At 49.5% G+C, this 20,580-nt stretch overlaps 1 protein-coding gene across 1 annotated transcript in view; it reads left to right on the plus strand.

The window, feature by feature from the left end:
• The window catches only part of NSD1 (nuclear receptor binding SET domain protein 1), a 110,669-nt gene that overhangs the window by 84,113 nt on the left and 5,976 nt on the right, over positions 1-20,580 (plus strand). The window contains exons 12-22 of the mRNA XM_029913399.1: positions 129-329; positions 1,546-1,725; positions 2,465-2,621; positions 2,980-3,185; positions 4,055-4,167; positions 5,377-5,646; positions 7,279-7,395; positions 11,260-11,401; positions 12,399-12,505; positions 16,058-16,262; positions 20,229-20,568. Of these exons, the coding sequence (XP_029769259.1) occupies positions 129-329; positions 1,546-1,725; positions 2,465-2,621; positions 2,980-3,185; positions 4,055-4,167; positions 5,377-5,646; positions 7,279-7,395; positions 11,260-11,401; positions 12,399-12,505; positions 16,058-16,262; positions 20,229-20,568 (2,038 nt within the window). The remainder of the gene's footprint in view (positions 1-128; positions 330-1,545; positions 1,726-2,464; positions 2,622-2,979; positions 3,186-4,054; positions 4,168-5,376; positions 5,647-7,278; positions 7,396-11,259; positions 11,402-12,398; positions 12,506-16,057; positions 16,263-20,228; positions 20,569-20,580) is intronic.

Below are 20,580 nucleotides of genomic sequence, written 5' to 3' on the forward strand. Positions count from 1 at the left end.
GGGTTGGGTAGCTGTGCAGTCCAGGCCGGGGGGCTCCTAAGGAGCCAGCCAGTCTGGCCGGAGGTGGTAACTTTTTCTTTGAGAGTTCTCCTTCCCTTTCGCCATGTGACCGGTGTTCTCTCCTCCAGGCGTCCACACCTGCTTTGTGTGCAAGAGCAGCGGGGAGGACGTGAGGCGGTGCTTGCTCCCCTTGTGTGGGAAGTACTACCACGAAGAGTGTGTGCAGAAGTACCCACCCACAGTCATGCAGAACAAGGGCTTTCGATGCTCACTGCACATCTGTATGACTTGTCATGCCGCTAACCCAGCGAACCTTTCTGCGTCTAAAGGTAAAGAAACCCTTCTGTGCCTGCAGTTACTGGGGCTAGTCAGGAGAAAAAGGCAGGTGCCCCTTTCCTGCGTCCAAAGCATCTTTAATTCGGGAGCAGTTGGAGGTGCTCGGTGTCTCCCGCCCAGTGCCTGTTCTTTAATCTTTCATCGTGGGACGTTTTCTGTGAGCTGTGTAAATCTGGTCAGCAGGGGAAGGTGCCAGACGGTGAACTTGCTGCTCTCTAGGGGTATGTCTACCCTGCACACTGAGCCTGGGCTCTGACTCAGGTTGGAATCGAAGACCCTGCTCCATCCACACATACACATCCGTCAGTCTGACTCAGGACCTGGGTCCTAGGACCCTGCTAGGGAGTGGGTCAGAGCTCAAGTTCCTCTGAAACTCAGGTGCACTCGTTGTCAATTTGCAGTGTGGACACAGCCCTGAGTCAGAAGGTCTGTGTAGTTCAGTACGGACACACTAGCATGGCTGAGAGACCTGGGTCCAGCAATTGTAGCCACAGGTTTATAGTGCAGTGTGGATGCTCAGGCTGGGGCCAGCTCCCTGCTCTGGATGTGGCAACCTGGCGCCCAGGATGGCAGTGCCATTCGGGTTTGTCTCAGCTGCTTCTCTGGCCAAGCTGGGCCAAAACTGAGGCTTGGTCTACCCTACAGAGTTAGGTCGACGTGAGGCAGCTTACGTCAACGTAATTATGTCCGTGTCTGCACCACAGTGCTGCTTCTGCTGCAGCAAGTGGCCCACTACACCGATATCATAACGCCGTCTCTGCGAGAATGTCCGTTTCGCTGCTGGGAGGCTCCCTGCTGTGAAACTCAGCCCATCTGGGCTCGGGCTGCCAGCGTGAAGGCGGGTGGGGGGGGCTCACAACTGTGAGCTGATGCCCACCTGACAGCCGGGGGGAGCCAGCTGTGAGCCGGTGCCATGTTCAATGCCGCGAGCCTGTGCTACAGGCTGTGTGCAGTACGGACTTGCTCTCCAGCCCCTCTGCACGGGGCGCAGCACCCACCATTTGGGGCAGGCCGTTCTTAGTTTAAACACAGGGAAGGGGTTATTGAGAAGCTGGTGTAAGTAGAGGCAAGGTGTCCCTTCGCCAAGTGACTCATTTCACCCTTTGTTTGTTGTAAGCCTGAATATTGACAAAACTAAGTTCTAGGAGCAAATTATAATTGTCACTTTCCCTCAAGTGTTTACCTGTGTCCAACCTTTTCCACCGCAAGGTCGCTTGATGCGTTGTGTTCGGTGTCCAGTGGCATACCACGCCAACGATTTCTGTCTGGCTGCGGGGACAGTGATCCTCGCCTCCAACAGCATCATCTGCCCCAATCACTTCTCTCCACGGAGGGGCTGCCGAAACCATGAGCACGTCAATGTCAGCTGGTGCTTTGTCTGCTCAGAAGGTGAGACCTTCTGTTCTCTGCCTAGTGCACTGTGAGCACTGCGGGGTGGGGCCTGCGCTGGGGGCGGGGCCTGCACTGGGGTGCCAAGGGTAGAGACAGAATGCAGGAACCAGCTACTTAGCAGGATAAAACTACTGAGGACAGGCCAGTTTGAGGCCCCCATTCTCGTCCAATGCCAGGTCAGGGTACTTGTCTTGTTGCCACCAGGCCTCATTGGATTAGGGTTTGTTTGTGTTAGAGACCGCCGTTCCACTCACTGGACAGCTGTGCTCCCAGGTCTCTGTATCCAGGCTGGGGGAAGTTGCTCAGGGCAGGAAATGAGAGAATATTCTTGATGGAAGGACTTTGCCCCTGGAACAGCTCCGCAGAAGAGCCTGAGTCTGTTTTCAGATGTGGTTGCACCTCATCTTCCTGCAAACACCTCCCTGCAGGAACCCCAGGAGCTGAGAGACGGCCTCAGCTGCGTGTGGCCATTGCTCCAGGCCTGAGCGAGGTGACGGGTATAGAGCACAAAGCCTGTAGGCTACTGTAATCCTGTTTTGAGGGACTTCAGTGGTGCCTAAGCATTGGCCTGGCCCTCTGCATGGTAGAGCTGAAGAGAGATCGGGTGGCTGGGCAGATGGAACGAGCTTTGTGTAAGAGCTTGGTCCCTCTTCCCGGCGGTTTGATTCTGTCTGGGAGCATAGGGGCCAGTGTTTTTGTGATGTGGCTCTCACTGCTGTATCGTTCCTGGATGCAGGGGGCAGCCTTTTGTGCTGTGAGTCATGCCCAGCTGCTTTTCACCGCGAGTGTCTGAACATCGAGATGCCTGAGGGAAGCTGGTACTGTAACGACTGCAAAGCTGGCAAGAAACCACATTACAAGGAGGTGGTCTGGGTAAAAGTTGGGCGCTACAGGTGGGTAAAAATAAATGTAGCTGATGTCCATGTTAAAGCCCTTCCTTGTGCAGCACTGACTATGCTGGGGAGATCTGGAGAGTGCTGGTTTCTACTCATGTTTATGCAGCTGGGTCTGTTTTTAAATCCATGTAGGCACCTGATAGTAGAACGCACCATTCCTCCCCGTTCTTTTCCTCTTCCCCAAGCCAAGCTTCTGCCCAACACTGCTGCTTTGTGTGAAGTACTGGAAGCCCCAGGAAAGTTCCTTTTCTCCTTCTCAGTGCCCCTAGAGAATGGGAAATCGCTGTTGGCAGCTTTTAGGGGCAGTGGTGTCAAAGCTTTGACCTGCTTTTCCTGTCCCTATCCCCTGCGACAGGTGGTGGCCAGCTGAGATTTGCCATCCTAGAACTATTCCTGTAAATATCCAAAAGATGAAACATGACATTGGCGAGTTTCCTGTGCTGTTTTTTGGGTCCAACGATTACCTCTGGACGCACCAGGCTCGGGTGTTTCCCTACATGGAAGGCGATGTGAGCAGCAAGGACAAGATGGGCAAGGGAGTGGATGGCATTTATAAGAAAGGTAACACATTTCCTCGTGCTCTAGGGCGGCACTAGCTGTCTGCTCTCAGATTGTTTTGGGCCAGTTCCTCTATGGTCCCACGAAGGGCATCCATGGTGTGGAAAAACGATGGTCCTCCCATAGTCAAGGTTGAAGCAAGGCTTGCAGAGTACCTCTGATTTGTGCCTCATACCCATAAGTGATCCCACCCAGAATAGTCAGAGGTCTGAGCTTATGCCAGGGTAACAAGCGACACCCAGCTCCTGAATTCCAATTTATTCCCGTTCTGCCACAAACTCTGTGACCTTGGCTGAGCCACTGCACCTCAGGTTCACCATCTGTAATGTGAGAATAATTCATATACACACAACATTGTTGTAAAGCAGAATACACCATACACCTAACACAACTCCTCAAGGACAAGGTACGCCACTAACAGTCCCCAGGCACCCACCTTACAGCTACTCTGTGCCCCTTCAGTCTGGCCTTTTCCAAACTACCTCTTCCTGATTCCTGCTTGTGGGTGTTGGATGCAGCAGTGTGTTGTGCTGGAGGGGACCGTCTGATATAAGTAGTGATGGAAGGCTAGCATCTCAGGGGGCAGAGCTAATACCGCCCTCGCCCCACACCGCCCTCAGTGGGGCTGCTAATGCTTCCGACTCGGTTCCTGGTCGCTCTCTTCAGTGACCCCTCCGATGGGGTGCTGTTACTCCACCTGGGGAACATCTCTCTTTGGGGCAAGGTAGCAAGCCACTGGAGTGCGGCCTGCCCATTCGGAAACATGCATACAAACAACTGAGCACAAACGTGGCCATGGAGAATATTCAGGCTACCTGACTTCAACACTAGCGCAAGGGGCTTCTTGTAACACAGCGTCTATTTTCTTTCAGCTCTGCAGGAAGCGGCTGTGAGGTTTGAAGAGCTGAAGGCACAGAAAGAACTGAGGCAGCTGCAGGAAGACAGAAAGAATGATAAGAAGCCTCCTCCCTACAAACATATCAAGGTGAGGACCTCACATCATCACCAGCTGGTGGGGCTAGAGGGAGGCCTGGGTCATTGCACGGAGCTGTTGGTGCAGGATATTTACAGACACACAGACATGCCTTTGCTGCTTGCAGAGTCCTGCACTGTGGAGCATGCCTCTGAAGGCTGATTAGCTACCCCCAGGGAGGATTGACAGGAAGGTTTTCAGCTTCCAGCAGTATATTGAATCACTTCATCTGTCCTCTCTGCTACCTGAATTCATGCAGCAGCTGTTGTCACTGCTGGACATCAGTGACAGAGGTGCTCTGATTTACTGAGACATCTCGGGGCATCTTTACTTAGCTAAAGGCCAGTCATATACAGTCCCGGAAATGTCTCTCCCCCACGTGGGTTTAGCCAGTGGCGAAGGAAAACACAGTTTTGTGCAGTTGTGTCCCAACCCACTGTTTGAGAACCACTGCGATAGAGGTGGGTCTTGAGGGCTTCGGAGGACAGCTCTAGTTACCAGTGAGTAACCTACTGGTGTTCATTGCAGAGGAGTGGATTCAGAAGGGATTGCAAGTTGGTACAAAGAACCGCAAAGGGCTTTTCACAAGAGAGCATCTCTTTATTGCCCGCCTTTCAGAGTTCTTGTCTTTAACCAAGTCAAAGGCCCCGCTTGTGCTACCAAACAAGCCAATCTCTTCTCCATCTGGTGCTGCCCTCTACCTCTTCACAGAGATGTTTTTAAAGAGCTTCCTGGCTTAACTCTGAGTTTCAGAATGGGCCTTCAGACCCCAGCCTTGTCTGGTCACACTTGGGTAGGGAGTTAACTGCTTGTTTGCCAGTGCTCAGGCAGAGTCCCTGCAACCTGTCACAGGTGTGCAGTCTGGGGTGGTGGATGGCACAGAACTGTTGGGAGGCAACTTCTTCAAAACCAAGAGGCCACAAAGAGAAGCTACGTTAAGGCCTGTCTCTAGGGAGTGGAGAACATGTTATTTCACACGGATGATGCGTGGGTCGTGCCACAGACTGGCAGTGGTAAAGCTGCACCTCTTGAGTGCAGCCAGAGGCTAGGGGGTGAATGGAATTAGAGGGATGCCTACAAGTTGCGTATATGCTTAGACCTGTGTGGCCTTCAGTCCTTTGCTAGAACTGATATGCACTGTGGCCTGTATGCTCAGAGGGTGGGGTTAAATGCAGCGTCGATTGTTCCTAGCTAGCTAACCTTGTGTGTGCACATTCCAAGGTAAACAGACCAGTGGGCAAGGTGCAAATCTTCACAGCAGACCTGTCTGAGATACCACGGTGCAACTGCAAACACAGCGATGAAAACCCCTGTGGCCTGGACTCGGAGTGCATCAATCGCATGCTGCTGTATGAGTGCCATCCCCTGGTCTGTCCGGCTGGGGAGCGCTGTCAGAACCAGTGCTTCTCCAAGAGGCAGTACCCAGAGGTAGAAATCTTCCGCACGCTGGCACGAGGCTGGGGCTTGCAAGCCAAAAGGGACATTAAAAAGGTACCCATTATGTGTCTTCATTTTACTCTGTGGTAACACTGATCTAATACTCCCCGTGATAGCCTTAATAGACCTCTTCCTATGGTTTCCATAACTTTCTTATTGTCTGACCAAAGGAGCCCATATAGAAGAGACATGAATGACTTTAGTTTCCTGACCTGCTTTCATCCAGGTGGCAGGGATGTTCTAGCTTAGCTGGGGAAGTGCCTTGGGATCTAATACTCCCCGTGATAGCCTAGAAGATGGTTTGGTCCATCTGCTTATATGGCCCTCAGACACTAAAGCAGTGGCTCTCAAACTTTTTTACTGGTGACCACTTTCACACAGCAAGCCTCCTAGTGTGACCCCCCCCCCCTTATAAATTAAAAACACTTTTAAATATATTTAACACCATTATAAATGCTGGAGGCAAAGCGGGGTTTGGGGTGGAGGCTGACAGCTCGTGAACCCCCCCCCCCATGTAATAACTTCGTGACCCCCTGAGGGGTTGCGACCCCCAGTTTGAGAACCCCTGCACTAAAGTGATGGGCACTAAGATAGCAGGCCTTAGACTGGGTTGAGATTTCCCAGACAGGTAGCACTGAGCTTCCATTCTGGAACCTCCAGGCATTCTTCACATGGGGATCTTACTTAGAAACCCACGTCATAATTAGTGTCTGTTGGGGAAGCCCTCAGAAAAAGGGCAATGTCTTTGGGAGAGCTGTAGTGATGGCTGAAGCTAGCATATCTGGATGTGGGGGAATCCCCCTACTGCCCAAACCCCTATCTTTCTAAAATCCAGAAGTCTAGATCTGCTGCTGGCCAGAGGGGTTTTCTCCATAGTAAAGAGGGTTGTGTTAAACAACAAAGGAAAGCAGAGAACTATTAAGCTGAATAGAGGACGGAGACGTATGTGTAAGGGCTGTTAGCAGAACAGACTAGCAAAGGTGGGGTTGGCATCTCCAGAGAGAGGAAGGCCAAACTCGGCTCCTGACCTGGCCTCTGTGGGCTGCCCGTGATGCAGTGTAGGTGGTAATCCCTGAAAACCTTCCATGTAACCTGTCTGTAACCACCACACAAGGAACCATCAAAACTCAGATGCTGAAATGGGGGTGTCTTTTGGTAAAGGTGGCGCAGCATTGTACTCACTGTGTTTGGTGGCCTCTTGAACAGGTTTTACTGCATGAGATAAATGCCAGCAGTGTTCAAACCAGGTGCCCTGTGCTCTGCAATGTTGCAAAGCTTGTTGCTGATTGTGTTCCAGGACCCAGGCTGTGTATCAGTTCTACCGACAACTGTAATTCAGTTATGGAGCAGGTGTCAGTACGGAATTCTGTAACACACTAAACCCAAATTCACTTTTCTTTATGCTGTCCCTACATGTTTTATTTTCAAATAGAACAGGGGGTAATGGGTGACTATATTATTAATAGTCCTACTGAATAAATTTGTTTGAAATTTATGAAGTTGCTGCAGAATCTAGGTGAAATGTGCTGCAAAGTACCTGGGGTCTAGTCTTTAATGAAATGAAAGTATCCAGAGAGGAAATGGATAGCAAGCTTTGTTAGCCCAGAAGTGCCTTCCTCCCCCAAAGAGTTCTGCTTCCGTCAGCAGCAAGTCCTGAGCAACTGCCCGCTACTTTCTCTTTTGCAGGGTGAGTTTGTTAATGAATACGTGGGAGAGCTGATTGATGAGGAGGAGTGTCGGGCACGAATCCGCTACGCACAGGAGCATGATATTACCAACTTCTATATGCTGACTTTGGACAAGGTACAGGATGGGCCTCTCTCTTGCCAGTATCTTAGACCAGTGGCTCTTAATCTTTCCAGAGTACTGTACCCCTTTCTGAAGTCTGAAATAAATAGGATGAAATTCAATAAGGACAAATGCAAAGTACTCCACTTAGGAAGGAATAATTAATTGCATAAATACAAAGTGGGAAATGACTGCCTAGGAAGGAGTATTGCAGAAAGGGATCTGGGGTTATAGTGGATCAGAAGCTAAATATGAGTAAACCGTATAATACTGTTGCAAAAAAAATAAAAGCAAACATCATTCTGGGGTGTATTAGCAGGAGTGTTGAAAGCAAGACACAAGAATTAATTCTTTCACTCTACTCCGCACTGATGAGGACTCAGCTGGAATGTTGTGTCCAGTTCTGGGCACCATACTTCAGCAAAGATGTGGAGAAAGTCCAAAGAAGAGCAACAAAAATGATGAAAGGTCTAGAAAACATGCCCTATGAGGAAAGACTGAAGAATTTTGGTTTGTTTAGTCAGGAGAAGAGAAGACTGAGAGGGGACATAAGTCTTCAAGTACGTAAAAAATTATTATAGGGAGGAGCGTGATAAATTGTTCTCCTTAATCTCTGAGGACAGGACAAGCAGCAGTGGGCTTAAATTGTAGCAAGGGCAGTTTAGGTTGGACATTAGGAAAAGGTTCCTGTCAGGGTGGTTAAGCACTGGAACAAATTGCCCAGGGAGGCTGTGGAATCTCCATCACTGGAGATTTTTAAGAGCAGGTTGGACAAACACCTGTCAGGGATGGGCTAGATCAGTGGCTATCAAACTTTAGCAACTTGAGGACCCCCATTTTTATTTAAATTTTTTTGCTAACCCCCAAGTCCCCTGCTCAGCCCCAGGCACCTTCCCCCAAGGCCCCAGCCCTGCCCCTCCTCTTCCCTCCCTTTCCCGCCCCCTCCCCCAAGCGCTCTGTCCCTGCTCCTCCCTCTCCCTTCCAGTGCCTGCTGCACCTGCTGAACAGCTGTTCCCCATGTGCAGGAGGCGCTGGGAGGGAGAAGCGGAGGGGAAGGAGTTGATCAGCGGGGTCCACGGACCCCCTGGAGTACCCTCGCAGACCCCAGTTTGAGAAGTGCTGGTCGAGATAATACTTAGTTCTGCCTCAGTGCAGGGGACGGGATTAGCTGACCTCTCGAGGTCCCTTCCAATCCTACCATTCCGTGATTCCCCGGTGCTCAGATGTGATGGTCACAGGGGCCATATAGGCAGACAGGCAATAGGATTTCTCTAAATATGATTTCTGCTCTTAATGGCTCTGTTCCTGGGTCCATGGTGGATCCAGCCTAAAGCGTCTCAGGCCACCCTGAGGCTGCCTTCTGTTCACCAGAGCACAGTTCCTTTCTGGCTATGGTCCGAGAAGGAACCTGCTGGGACGGTAACCTGCTGATTGTCAACTCACAGACCTCACAGCACTGCTCCCCTCCCCATCACGCCCTTTGTCTACTCTCCAGCTTCAGGTCCTGGCCTTGTGCCCTGTTCGCTTGTGGCGATACCCACCCCAGCAGAGGCGAATTCTCCGGGTGTCTTTGGAGCAACTATAGACGTGTCCAACTGCTTCTGGACAGTCAAGTTTTCCCACACTGCACCAAGAGCAAAGGGCTAGAGTGGCCACATTTTGGGAGGGTGGTAGGAAGCCTGGTGCTTGTACTCGGGCCCACATAGTGCAGTGTAGACGCTGGAGCCCCAGGTTGGGACTCGGGTTTCAACAATTCCTAACCTGGGGTTACAAATGAGTTCAAGCCCTAGGTTAACAAACCCAGATTCTGCTAACTCGAGTTCTGCTAACCCTGGGCTTACATTGCAGTGTAGACAGACCCTTAGGGCACTGTTTGGGAGCACGGGATTCCACTGGCTCCAGGCCTCCCTTGATCCCAGGTGTCAGAAAAGTGCTCAGTAGCACGCTCGGCCCTTGTTCCACTATTCGGTGCATCATTGAGTTTCTGAGGCTCCTCATGACTTGAATTCCAAGCACCCGAGCACCACGCAGAGGCATCTCTGCACTCTTGCTGTCTCACCTGCGTCTCTGTCCTTCTCTGTCGCCTTTCAGAGACAGCAGAAGTATCGCAGGAGCTTTAAAGTGCTTATCCACTGCAGCCGTGCAGTGTCTGTGCGCACAGGCACGCCTCATGCGTGGGGTCTCAAGGCCCTGACTGAGACGCGCTCGCACCTGCCTCCATGAGCAATCCGGTCCCAGAGTGGGCGCCTCAGAAGCCCTCCTGGGCTTCGACTTTTCCAATAGTTGCACATAGCTGACCCAGAAGCCTGAAAGGCGTCAGAGTCTCAAGAAGCACAGGGTCAAGCTCCCCAGTTAGGTGTTGATGGTTGACCTGGCCCATAGCAGCATGGATCTGACAGGATGGAACCTGAAGCCTCCTTTCTTTCAGTGGCATCTCAGGTCTTTTCACCAACATTGTTGCACCAAAGCACAGTCCCAAACCTGAAGGTGGGCAGAGGTAATTGCACCACAGACATGCCGTGTTCATTAGTGTGATTGTTACAACCTGATCAGTGCTCCGCCAGCAGGCATCGTGGAAGGCAAATGAAAACTATCACTGTGGACCACACTGTCCTATCCTGCCTGTCACTCCGGCCCATAACCTGGTGTCATCTTCGGCTTGGCGCTCTTGCTAGGGCCTCACATTGAGGCTGTGTCTAAATCTTGCTGTTTCTTTCTGCGTAGTGCCTCTAAGAGACGGCCTTTCCCAGCCATCCGTGCAGCTAAAATGCTCATCCCAAGCTCTCGTCTTCTCTATTACTGCAGCCTCCTTCTCTTTGGCTTTGACAAATGCGACCTTGCCCTGCTCGCATCCATTCAGAACAGGCCTTGACCATGTCACACCTCCCTTTGCACCCTCCACTGGCTCCCCCTGCTCTAGGGCATCAAACACAAGCTGCTTGTCTTTGCTTTCAAGGCCCTTCATGGCCTGTCCTGACCTTCCAATCATCTCATATTCGCTATCAAGCCGCCAGTGCTCACCTCTGATTGGCCCATGACCTGCGCTGCCCACGTGTTAAATGTTCCAGCAAGCTCCCTTGTGCTTTCCTCTGTGCTGCCCCACATGCTTGGGAGGAGCTACCTCATTATCCACCTGCAGATACAGTCTCGAAAATCTCCTTTGCTGTGACAGCTGTAAAAAGGTTGGCAAGAGTTAGACTAGCGGTGCGCAGAGACCGCCGCCTGTCATGTTGACCATTATTGTCTGATTGTTTACTTGTACGCCCCCAGCTGTCTATTCATTTGTTGTTTCTTGTCTTATACGTAGATTGGGGCAGGACCGACCATCTTGTGACTCTTTCTTTGTACAGCGCCTAACACAATGGGGTTCAGGTCCACACCTAGGGCTCCTCGGTGCTTCAGTGATACAAATAATAAATAAGAAGATGATTATGGAGCACAAGAGAGCAGCATAGGAGTGGTGCTGGTATGCCCTGCCACAGCATGCTGGCCCGATACGAGCCCTGGGTTTTACTCTTCTGAGGAAGGAAAAGCTGGATGTGCCAGACAGCAGCCTCTTTCATTAGGAGGCCTCCATCTCCATTGGAGGAAGAGATGCTCGGGGGGTCGGGGAAGGGCAGTTCTCTGCATTTTACACTTTGCCTGCAAGCCTCAGCAAAGGAAAACAGAGTGCAGAAGCTTGTTTGGCTTCTGCCAGGTGTCAGAAGTGCACACGGTAAAAGGTATTGCCTGTAGGGCGTTGTAAAACACATACCCAGGCACTTAAAGCCAGCACTGAGAGTATTTTGTAACACGCTTTGGGGGCAAGGCAGGACCTTTGTGGGGTGGCTCGAGCAGGAGACGTTGCATTAGAAAAGTTGCTTTTCCTTGTGATTTTAGGATCGAATCATCGATGCCGGACCGAAGGGCAATTACGCTCGATTTATGAACCATTGCTGCCAGCCCAACTGTGAGACTCAGAAATGGTCCGTGAATGGCGATACGCGGGTTGGGCTCTTTGCTCTTGTCAATATCAAAGCTGGTAAGGGACCTTGTTCTGTTGCTGACCCAGAGTTATCGATGGTGGGGAGCCTCTGGCAGGAAAGGGAAGGGTCTCTAGCGAGGGTCTGGAGCAAAGCCTCAGTACGCAAAGGGTGGAACACACAAGCGTGGCAGGAGCGGCAGAACTGGGGGATTAGCGAAGGGCCCCCGCAATGGAAATATTGGGGGGGCTGATATATGTTTCCATCACCTGCCCCGTGTTTTCCACCCCCCAATATCTTGTGGCGGCAAGAGCGGGGCCCGGGTGTGTTTCCATCTCCATGCGCATGCGTGGTGGGGGGCAGAGGTGCGAGGGACCTGGAGGAGGGGCCAGAGCAGCTCCAGTGGCACACAGCATCGGTTTGGCCGCTGGAGAGCAGGTAGGAACTGCTCTCCTTTCCCGGCTGGCTATTGCAGCTGGGCCTGCCAGCGCTGGTGTGCAGGGACAATGCAGCGGGGACACAGTGTAAGCCCCCCTACTGGCTGGGATAGGCTGGGGGACGGTGCAGGGGCACCTGGGCAGGGGGATGTCAGTGCAGAGGGAGCCAGATACTGAGGTACTGCCCTAGGAATGGCAGGAACTGTCGGGATGCCCTGTCACAGCCCGGCTCCAGGTCCCGCAGCCCCCATCGAGCCGTAGCAGCTCCCCTTGCTCCCTGTCTTTCCACCTCCCCCCTTCTCAGTGAGCGTCTGTGCTCCTGAGCAGAGTGGCACAGTTATAATTGCCCAGGGCACAGCAATATGATTCCTGGGTTGCCACTGGCAAGCAAACAAATGCAATGTCAAAACCTGGAATATGGCAGGTGATGGGGTCCGCATCTAGTCGCCAATCCGTGCAGATCTACCCTATGGGAGGGGGAAGAAGCTGGTGCCCCTCCATATTTCTGCCAGCCGTGAGTAGGTTCTGGTGTTTCTTCAGTTCAGCAGGAGAAGCAGAACTTTTTGCCGTGTGGTTTGTCACAGTCCAGATGTTGCCTACTGATTTCTTTTATTACCAGGGACTGAGCTGACTTTCAACTACAACCTGGAATGTTTGGGGAATGGAAAGACAGTTTGCAAATGTGGTGCTCCGAATTGCAGCGGGTTCCTAGGAGTACGGCCAAAGGTAGGACAGCCCTTCTCTGGCTTCTTTTTATTCCAAGGGCGCTCTTTGAATTGGAGTGGCCTGCTTGCTGCAGGGATACAGAAATGCCATGATAAATGCCACTGTATTTTCAAAGTGGTTGTGAAAATCCTGCTGGGGTTGAGATGGGCAAACATGCAAGTACATCACTTTAAGTTACCGTAGCACAGAATCTTAGACTTTGTTAAATCAGTGTAGGAACCAAATTCCAGAGCAGAGGACCCACACAGAGGCCTTGTCTGCACTAAGAGAAGTCATAAGTATCTTTCTCCACGGGTTTAGCAATAATACATGAAAGTTTACTAGTAAAATAGGAACAGAAACACTCTATACATGCACCAGGGATGAGCTAACATTGGAGGAGAAACGTTAGCTTTTAGAGCGTCCTGATTTTTGAGCACTTGATTTCGTAACCTTAATGTGGCACTAACAGGAATTAATTTTTTAACTTTGAATGTTACTGTTTGCTTGGGATGGGGACTTCTTAATGAAAACATGCAGAACCAGTTGGCCTGGCTCGCAGTCTTCGCCAGCAGCGTCTGAGCCGCAGCGGTTGAGTAGTTCCACATGCTTCCCCAAAGCAGCTTGTAAGCTCGGTGCTGTGGAGTTAGTGGGTACGTGCTGCAACCAAGAAACTGCCTCGTTGAGAGTTGAGTTAGACGCTGCACCACCAAAGCCTCACAAGTTCACAGGCCAGGCCCTGTGTTCGCCACAGCAAGCTGGACCTAAACTCTGTAGCGAGATCCCAGGTTTTGTGGCCTTGTGGTGTAGCAGATAGGAAATTCTTCAGCAGCCTCATTGCAATGAAAACCACAGCTTTTCCACTAATTCCGGGTGAGCTGAATCGCACAGTTGTCTCAGTGAGCCCCTCAGTTACTTATTCCGATACTAAGTTCAGTTTATTGTGTGCTGTCGCCACATTTTCAGTGCCTGGCACGCCTCCTATTTGTGCTGCATCCTAGAAATCAGGGGAAGCTGGAGGTTTTGGCAGTTGGATGGGAGCAGCTGATGCTTTGGGCCTGGGGGGTTTATGATAAGCACATTATGGATGTTTCTGATAAAACAATCAGCAGTGAAATAGCTAATGGTGTTTACACTTAACTTGCCATTGTTGGGATCCAGAATTAACATCTCAGTCTGATAACTGAGGTAGTTCACTCCCTCAGAGGGATTGTTTCAGGCTATCTGCAGACTCAGGAAGACAGCACAGAACATAAGAACGGCCATACTGGGTCAGACCAATGGTCCATCTAGCCCAGTATCCTCTCTTATGACAGTGGCCCATGCCAGGTGCTCCAGAGGGAATGAACAGAACAGGGAATCATCAAGGTATCCATCCCCTGTCGCCCATTCCCAGCTGCTGGCAAACAGAGGCTAGGGACACCATCCCTGCCCAGCCTGGCTAATAGCCATTGATGCACCTATCCTCCATGAACTTATCTAGTTCTTTTTTGAACCCTGTTATAGTCTTGGCAAAGAGTTCCACAGACTGACTACGTTGTGTGAAGAAATACTTCCTTTTGTTTGTTTTAAACTTGCTGACTATTAATTTCATTTGGTGACCCCTAGTTCTTGTGTTATGAGAAGTAAATAACACTTCCTTATTCACTTTCTCCACATCAGTCATGATTTTATAGACCTCTATCATATCCCCCCTTAGTCGTCTCTTTTCCAAGCTGAAAAGTCCCAGTCTTATTAATCTCTCCTCACACGGCAGCCATTCCATACCTTTCTGTTTGTTTTAAAGGCTCTTTAAAACCATAAAGGCTGGAAACTTAAAAAAAAAAAAAAATTCAGAGCTCAGGCCACATCTACCCTGCAGAGGCTACAGTGCCGCAGCTGTGCCTCTGTAGCATAGATGCTTCCTACATCAATAGAAAGGGTTTGTCCATGGACGGAGTTAATCCACCTCTCCCCTTTCCACTGATGTAGGAAGTGTCTAAGCAACAGAGAATTCTGACATCGATCTAGCCACGTTGACAGTGGGGGCTAGGACGACCGAACTACATGTTGCACAGGGTGCAAAATTTTTCACAGCCATGAGAAATGTAGCTAGATCTAACTTTTAGGTGTAGACCAGGCCTCGGAATGTGCAGAATAATTCTTTAGCAAGGAGTATATTTCACAGCAAGAGAGTATTGCAGGGTCTTGCTTAGAGTGATCACCTGCTTTCACAACTGCCCTTGCTATTCAAATACCCTGTGTTCCGTGCAGTCACTCCCTGCATGGCATTCACCTCCTGCTTTTCCCCCCCTCAGATGCCCATGCTCAGGGGCAGGACAAAATCTGGCCGAGAGGGTTATTTACATTAAAGTTTGAAGTTTCAAATTCAGCTGGTCTTTTAGTTATTCCCTCGATGGTGGTCAGGTTTCTTGTAGTAGGGAACAATGTGTGTCAATAAATCCTCTCATTACTCACCAACTTCCCAGGGGTATGTCAAGCTGTCCAGAAACAATCACCTTTTGGCAAAATCCAAGTATGGAAAATGTTAGCTGAAAAAGGAAAGGCTTTGTTGTAAGAGTGGGAACCGTTGCAACTGTACCTAGAGCAGTTACAACTGCTGTAATAGCCCAGCTGTCACACCAGAAAAGGGGAGAGACTCGTCATGTCAGTAAATAGCCAAATAATGAAATACGTCAGTCTGAGTTCTGTTAAATTCTGATCAGCAACCATTGCGAAATACAATGTAGTGCACATTTTTACCAACCCGCTCAGTGCAAAGCTTCTAGACCGTTTCCAGATACAGTAGCAGCAACAGACAGTTAACGTGGGTTTCATGAAACATTTAGAAACAGCTGTGTCGGATGCCAGTATGTCTCAGGTTTCAGTGGCAATGTTGTTTTTCTAATTATGTATCCTCTGCAAAGCAGTTATTTCCCAGAATGGGATGCTTTTCACTGCCCTAGATGGGGTTGAAAGTACCATTCACATCACGTTCACTTCAGCATAACGCATGGCATGTATCATGAGAGGTATTAAAATGTGCTCTGTTGTTCAGTCCATGCACTCCATAATAGGAAGCTAACATCCAAGAATCACTGTCCATGGCTTTGATACTTTTCAGGGTAAGATGAAAGCAAATCTACTTTTAATTCTTTAATGTGTAAAAAACACTTACATCTCTCCATTTGTTTAATCTCACTGCCTGGAGTTTGTCATTCAATCACCAACGTATCCGTTTTTGATTCTTGTTTACAAAAAAAAAAAAAAAAAAAAAAGACGAGATTGGGTCCACGCCTAGGGAGGAAGGTTAGTCTGGCGTGAAACCCAGGAATTCAAGTGGCTTGGCCCTGCTGTGTATAGATGGAATTGTTACTCTGCTTTGGGTTTCATTCCAGTTTTTCCTCTGTTTGAACATGCAGAGTATCCCCAGTTGCCTTGTTTTGGAGACGACAGTTGTGTGCTAGATGGGCAGCTCTCCTGTAGCAGGATACTTCAGCATGGCCTGTGCCACTTGCTTAAATCTGGCAGGGGGGGCAGAGAGAAAGGAGAGGGGGCAGAGACCAGTGTTAATTTGTATGATCTTACTTGCAGAATCCCCCTAACCTTACAGAGGAGAAGTCCAAGAAGTTCAAAAGACGGCAGCAGGTGAAGCGCAGGTCACAGGCAGAGGTCATGAAAGAGCGAGAGGATGAGTGCTTCAGCTGTGGAGACGGAGGGCAGGTAGTTTCGTGTAAGAAGACAGGCTGCCCCAAAGTGTACCACGCAGACTGCCTCAACCTGACCAAACGGCCAGCAGGTCAGTAATGCCTGGGCAACTCCTCTGGGCTCTGCTCATGGGAAGGGAGCTGTATAGACCTGCACTGCTAGGCCTGGCTTGGGGAAAGCACATTCTCTGCTCACCAGCAGGAACACACAATTGGAGCTTCTAAAAATTATAGATCGTAATTTTCCAACACGAGGTATCACACCCACCATGAGGCAATTCTATATTGGACCTCAGTGTAATGAATAAAGTTGAGTTGATCACTGGACTGGAAGTTGGTGGTTACCTAGGGACCAGTGATCATGAACTGTTGACATTCAATGTGAGCTAACAGAGAACAGTCCCAACCAGTAATATATACACTGGGTGCTTCAAAAGGGCTCATTTCCCAAAGCAGAGAAAAATTATGAGCAAAATTGGGAGCTGGGGAAGCAGAAACACATTTAGGCATTAAAATGTGAATGAAAAGTGGGAGTTATTAGATGGCCCAAAAGCCACAACTCCACAATCAAGAAAGAGGAGTTTGGTTAAAAGCCCATCCTGGTTCAGTGGCAAATTAGAAATAAAAAATCAATATATAACAAATATGAAAAAAGGGGGAAATATAACTTCTAATTTATATATTATTATTCTGAAGTTTAGAAAATTGATAAGGGAAGATAAAGACAGCAGGGAAAAATCCATTGCTGGCAGGGCTAAGGTCAGTGAGGAGATTTTTTTAAATATATCAGGAACAAAATAAATCCTAGCAGTGGTATTGGCCCATTACTTGATGCAGATGGTAAAATTGTTCATACTGATGCAGAAGAGGAAGAAGTATTTAATAAATATTTCTGTTCTGTATTTGGAAAGATGCAGGATGTTGTACTCCTATCACATGAGGATGATGAAGTATTTTCCAATCCATTAGTGACTGAGGAGAGTGTTAGACAACAACTGCTAGAGATAAACATTTTTAATTCAGCACCCAAGAGTCCTAAAAGTGTTGGCTGAGGATATCTCTGGTCTGCTGATGTTCATTTTTAATAAATCTTGGCATACTGGGGAAATTGCAGAAAACTGGAAGAGTACTAGTGTTGTGCCCATATTCAAAAAGGGCAAACGGGATGATGCAGCTATTTATTGTCTAGCGAAATAAAACAAAAACTGATATAGGTTTTAATTGATAAAGAATTAAAGGACAGGAATATAATTAATGCAAGTCAATGTGGTTTTATGAAAATAGGTCTTATCAAACAAACCTGATTTCATTCTTTGATGAGATTACAAGTTTGGTTGATAAAGGTAACTACGTAAATTTAAAATACTTACACTTTTGTGAGGCGTTTGACTTAGTACCTGTAAGCAAGTCCACTCACCCCAGGCGCCCCCTCAGGACCAGATACAGCATTGCAGCTCTCCCGTGGGGCTCGTGCACCCTGCCAGTGGTCACCAACTCTGGAGTAGTACCTCAGCCCTCCCACTGGGTCACCGTCTTAAGCCCACTCCTGGTGTCACACTTGTCCAAACTAAGGAGTCCCAAAAATGTCTGAATGCAAAAAACGATTCTCCTGCCCTCTATGGCTCTGTTCTTCAACCTGTCTTCGAGGTTCGGCCTGCAGCCCCCTTTGCTGGGGCTGGTAAGGGAACCTAGTCCCACCCTTGACTCAGGGCTCTGGCCCAGGGCCCTGTACTGTCCTTTTCCCATGTTGCAGTTTTCCCTCGGCCATTTCCTACCTTGCCTCTTTACTTCCCCTCTGGGGCTCTCAGCCTCTTCCCGGTTTTGATCAGGTCAGTCCCAGGCCTCCTAGCCTGGGGAGCTTGTCTTCCCACTTTGAGCTTCCTTTCTAGCACTGACTGGCCTTCTGACTCGGGGCCCCACAGAGACCACCTTGCTCCTTGCAGGCTCTTCCCTCCAGCTCTTTCCCCAGCTGGGCCCTGTCAGCTTTTTGTAGACAGGAAATCCCCTGGGCCCTCACAGGTGGGGTTTGTCCTGTTCTCAGGTTGGCGTAGCCCCAGGCTCTCCATCCCAAGGGCAAGCCACCCTATTACTGGACCACATGATGTTCTGCTTTTGAAAATGGGTACTTTACAATAGCAACACAGCACAGATTAAATGCCTTAATAACTGGCTAACGGACAGAGTTCAAAGTAACCATAAATGGAGACTCGTCACTGAATGCAGGTGTTTTAGTGGGCTGTCGGGCCTGGTACTAGGCCCAACGCTATTCAACATTTTTATCCGCGGTCTGGAAGTAAATATAAAATCACTTCTGATAAAATTTGCAGGTGACACACAGACTGGCAGAATGGTAAATAGTGATGAGGGCAGGGAGTCAGACAGAAGGATCTGGATTGCTTGGTAAGCAGGCCCATTCAATCAAAATGGGTTTTTATACAGCCAAATACAACCTTATACATCTAGGGACAAGGAATGCAGGCCATCGCTACCGAGTGGGGCACCTGTGATTCTGAAAAGGTTTTAGGCACTCCTCGTGAACAAGCAACTCAGCATGAGCTCCCAGGGCAATGCTGGGAAAAACCAACGCATGCAATCCTGGGATGCCTAAACGGCAGTAGTGCATAGGAGTCAGCAGCTGATTTTACCTCTGTATATGGCCTCGCTGAGAAGATACTGGAATACTGTGTCCATGTTTTTAAAAGGATGTTAAAAAATTGAAAAGGGTCAGAAAAGAGCCGCAAATATGATTTGAGAGCTGGAGAAGTTACCTTAACTCTCTCATCATAAAGAGCTCAATTGTTTAGACTATTAAAAAGAAGATTGAGAGATGACTTGATTATGGAGTATAAGTACCTTCACAGCTAAAATATTGGGTACTACATGGCTCTGTAATCTAATGGGAAAACAGCATAACAAGAACTAATGGTGGGTGGCTGAAACCAGCCAAATTCAAATGAGAAATTAGGCCCCATTTTTTGACTGAGAGGGTGATTAACCAGTGGGACAAACTCCCAGGGCACGTGGTGGATATTCCATCTCTTGATGTCTTCAGAGCCAGGCTGGTGCCTTTCTGGAAGATGCTTTAGCCAGACACAAGTGACTGGATTCCATACAGGGGTAACAGTGTAAAATGTAATGGTGTGTGGTACACAGGAGGTCAGACCAGATGATCTAATGGTCCCTTCTGGGCTCAGATTCTATGAATCTGTAAACTAGAGGCTTTCGGTAGCCAGTGACAATCAGTGCAGTGTGTGCCCAGCTGGGGAGTGCTACAGGCTGAATCCACAGAGAGGCCTGCAATTGACTCTGCTGCACGTTGGGGGTGATTGTTTTTCTCCAGGATGGTTCTGATACTAGCAGTGAGCGAAACTCCAAACTGCTTCTGTAAAGAACTATTGTCCTATGCCCACAGGGGGAGACAAGAGAAACTCAGGGCTTGTCTACATTACCCGCTGGATCAGTGGGCAGCGATCGATCCAGTGATCGATCTAGTCTAGACACGATAAATCGTGCCGAGCGCTCTCCTGTCAACTCCGGTGCTCCACCAGAACGGGGAGCGCAAGCGGAGTCAACGGGAGAGCATCAGCTGTCGACTTACTGCAGTGAAGACACCGCGGTAAGTACGTCAACTTCAGCTACGCTATTCACGTAGCTGAAGTTGCGTATCTTAGATTGACCCCACGCGGTAGTGTAGACAAGCCCTCAGTTCCTTGTCTTCCAGTGTCTTCTCTCACATCAGTGTGAAGGGAGGAAGTTGTCCTCAAATTCACTCAGCCCTAGTTGAAACTGGAAACATCTGAAACCTTTCAGTAGGGGGTTAGCTCGAAAGCAGGACTTTCCTTGCATTAGTCCTGTGCTAGGGGGCGTCTGGGTTTCCTTCTGTGCTTGGTGTAATGGTTCCAAGGCAACTGGTGCAGGAGCAGAGAAGGGAAATTTCTGGCACTGTTTTAGTGAGAGCCGTTACAAGCAGGTCTCCCCCGCCCTGGGCTGTAGCTTTCCAACTGGGTAGCTTTGTTACATTTCCTCCTAAGGTGCCTTTTCTCCTGTTTGTGCTGCAGGGAAGTGGGAGTGCCCTTGGCATCAGTGTGATGTGTGTGGCAAAGAAGCAGCTTCCTTCTGTGAGATGTGTCCCAGCTCCTTCTGCAAGCAGCACCGGGAGGGCATGCTCTTTATCTCCAAACTGGATGGACGCTTATCATGCACAGAGCATGATCCCTGCGGACCGAACCCTCTAGAGCCAGGGGAAATTCGTGAGTATGTGCCTCCCACAGTCCCGCCGGCTAGCCGTCAAAACACGCAGCCCTCTGACCATCAGCCTGCAGCCTTGGGCCTCAGGCGTCCGCCTTCTGACAGGCTTCCTCTGGCCGTGGCCCTGAGGCTGCAGCCGTCGGACAAGCCCTGCTCCACTGT

This window comes from Terrapene carolina, unplaced genomic scaffold (genome assembly GCF_002925995.2).
Source record: "Terrapene carolina triunguis isolate 2854851 unplaced genomic scaffold, T_m_triunguis-2.0 Scaffold629, whole genome shotgun sequence".
NCBI lineage: Eukaryota > Metazoa > Chordata > Testudines > Emydidae > Terrapene > Terrapene triunguis.